Consider the following 308-nt stretch of genomic DNA (forward strand, 5'->3'; position numbering starts at 1 on the left):
TAAATTCAGGGTAGGCCTCGAGACCGCATTCACCGATATCTACACCTTCATATTCTTCCTCAGCTGATACACGGATACCCATGATCATCTTAAGCACAAACCACACAGCAAAGCTGGTAGAAAATACCCAGCCAAAGATTGTTGCGGCACCGATTAGTTGACCTAATATTGTTGCGTCAGAAGTAACCGGCACTAATAACAAACCAAGTAGGCCACAGGTACCATGTACAGAGATAGCACCGACTGGATCATCAATTTTCATCTTGTCTAAAGCGACGATTGAGAACACAACCAACACACCACCAATT

The 308-nt window shown here is 44.2% G+C and overlaps 1 protein-coding gene across 1 annotated transcript; it reads right to left on the reverse strand.

Moving 5' to 3' along the window:
• Positions 1-33: 33 nt before the first annotated feature.
• LOC106820631 (putative ammonium transporter sll0108) lies at positions 34-295 on the reverse strand (the record flags this gene model as incomplete). Its single annotated transcript, XM_014825137.1, has 1 exon — positions 34-295. A coding segment is annotated over one exon (262 nt), but the record flags the coding sequence as incomplete, so codon positions are not given.
• Positions 296-308: the final 13 nt, after the last annotated feature.

This window comes from Priapulus caudatus, unplaced genomic scaffold (genome assembly GCF_000485595.1).
Source record: "Priapulus caudatus unplaced genomic scaffold, Priapulus_caudatus-5.0.1 Scaffold38666, whole genome shotgun sequence".
Lineage (NCBI taxonomy): Eukaryota > Metazoa > Priapulida > Priapulimorpha > Priapulimorphida > Priapulidae > Priapulus > Priapulus caudatus.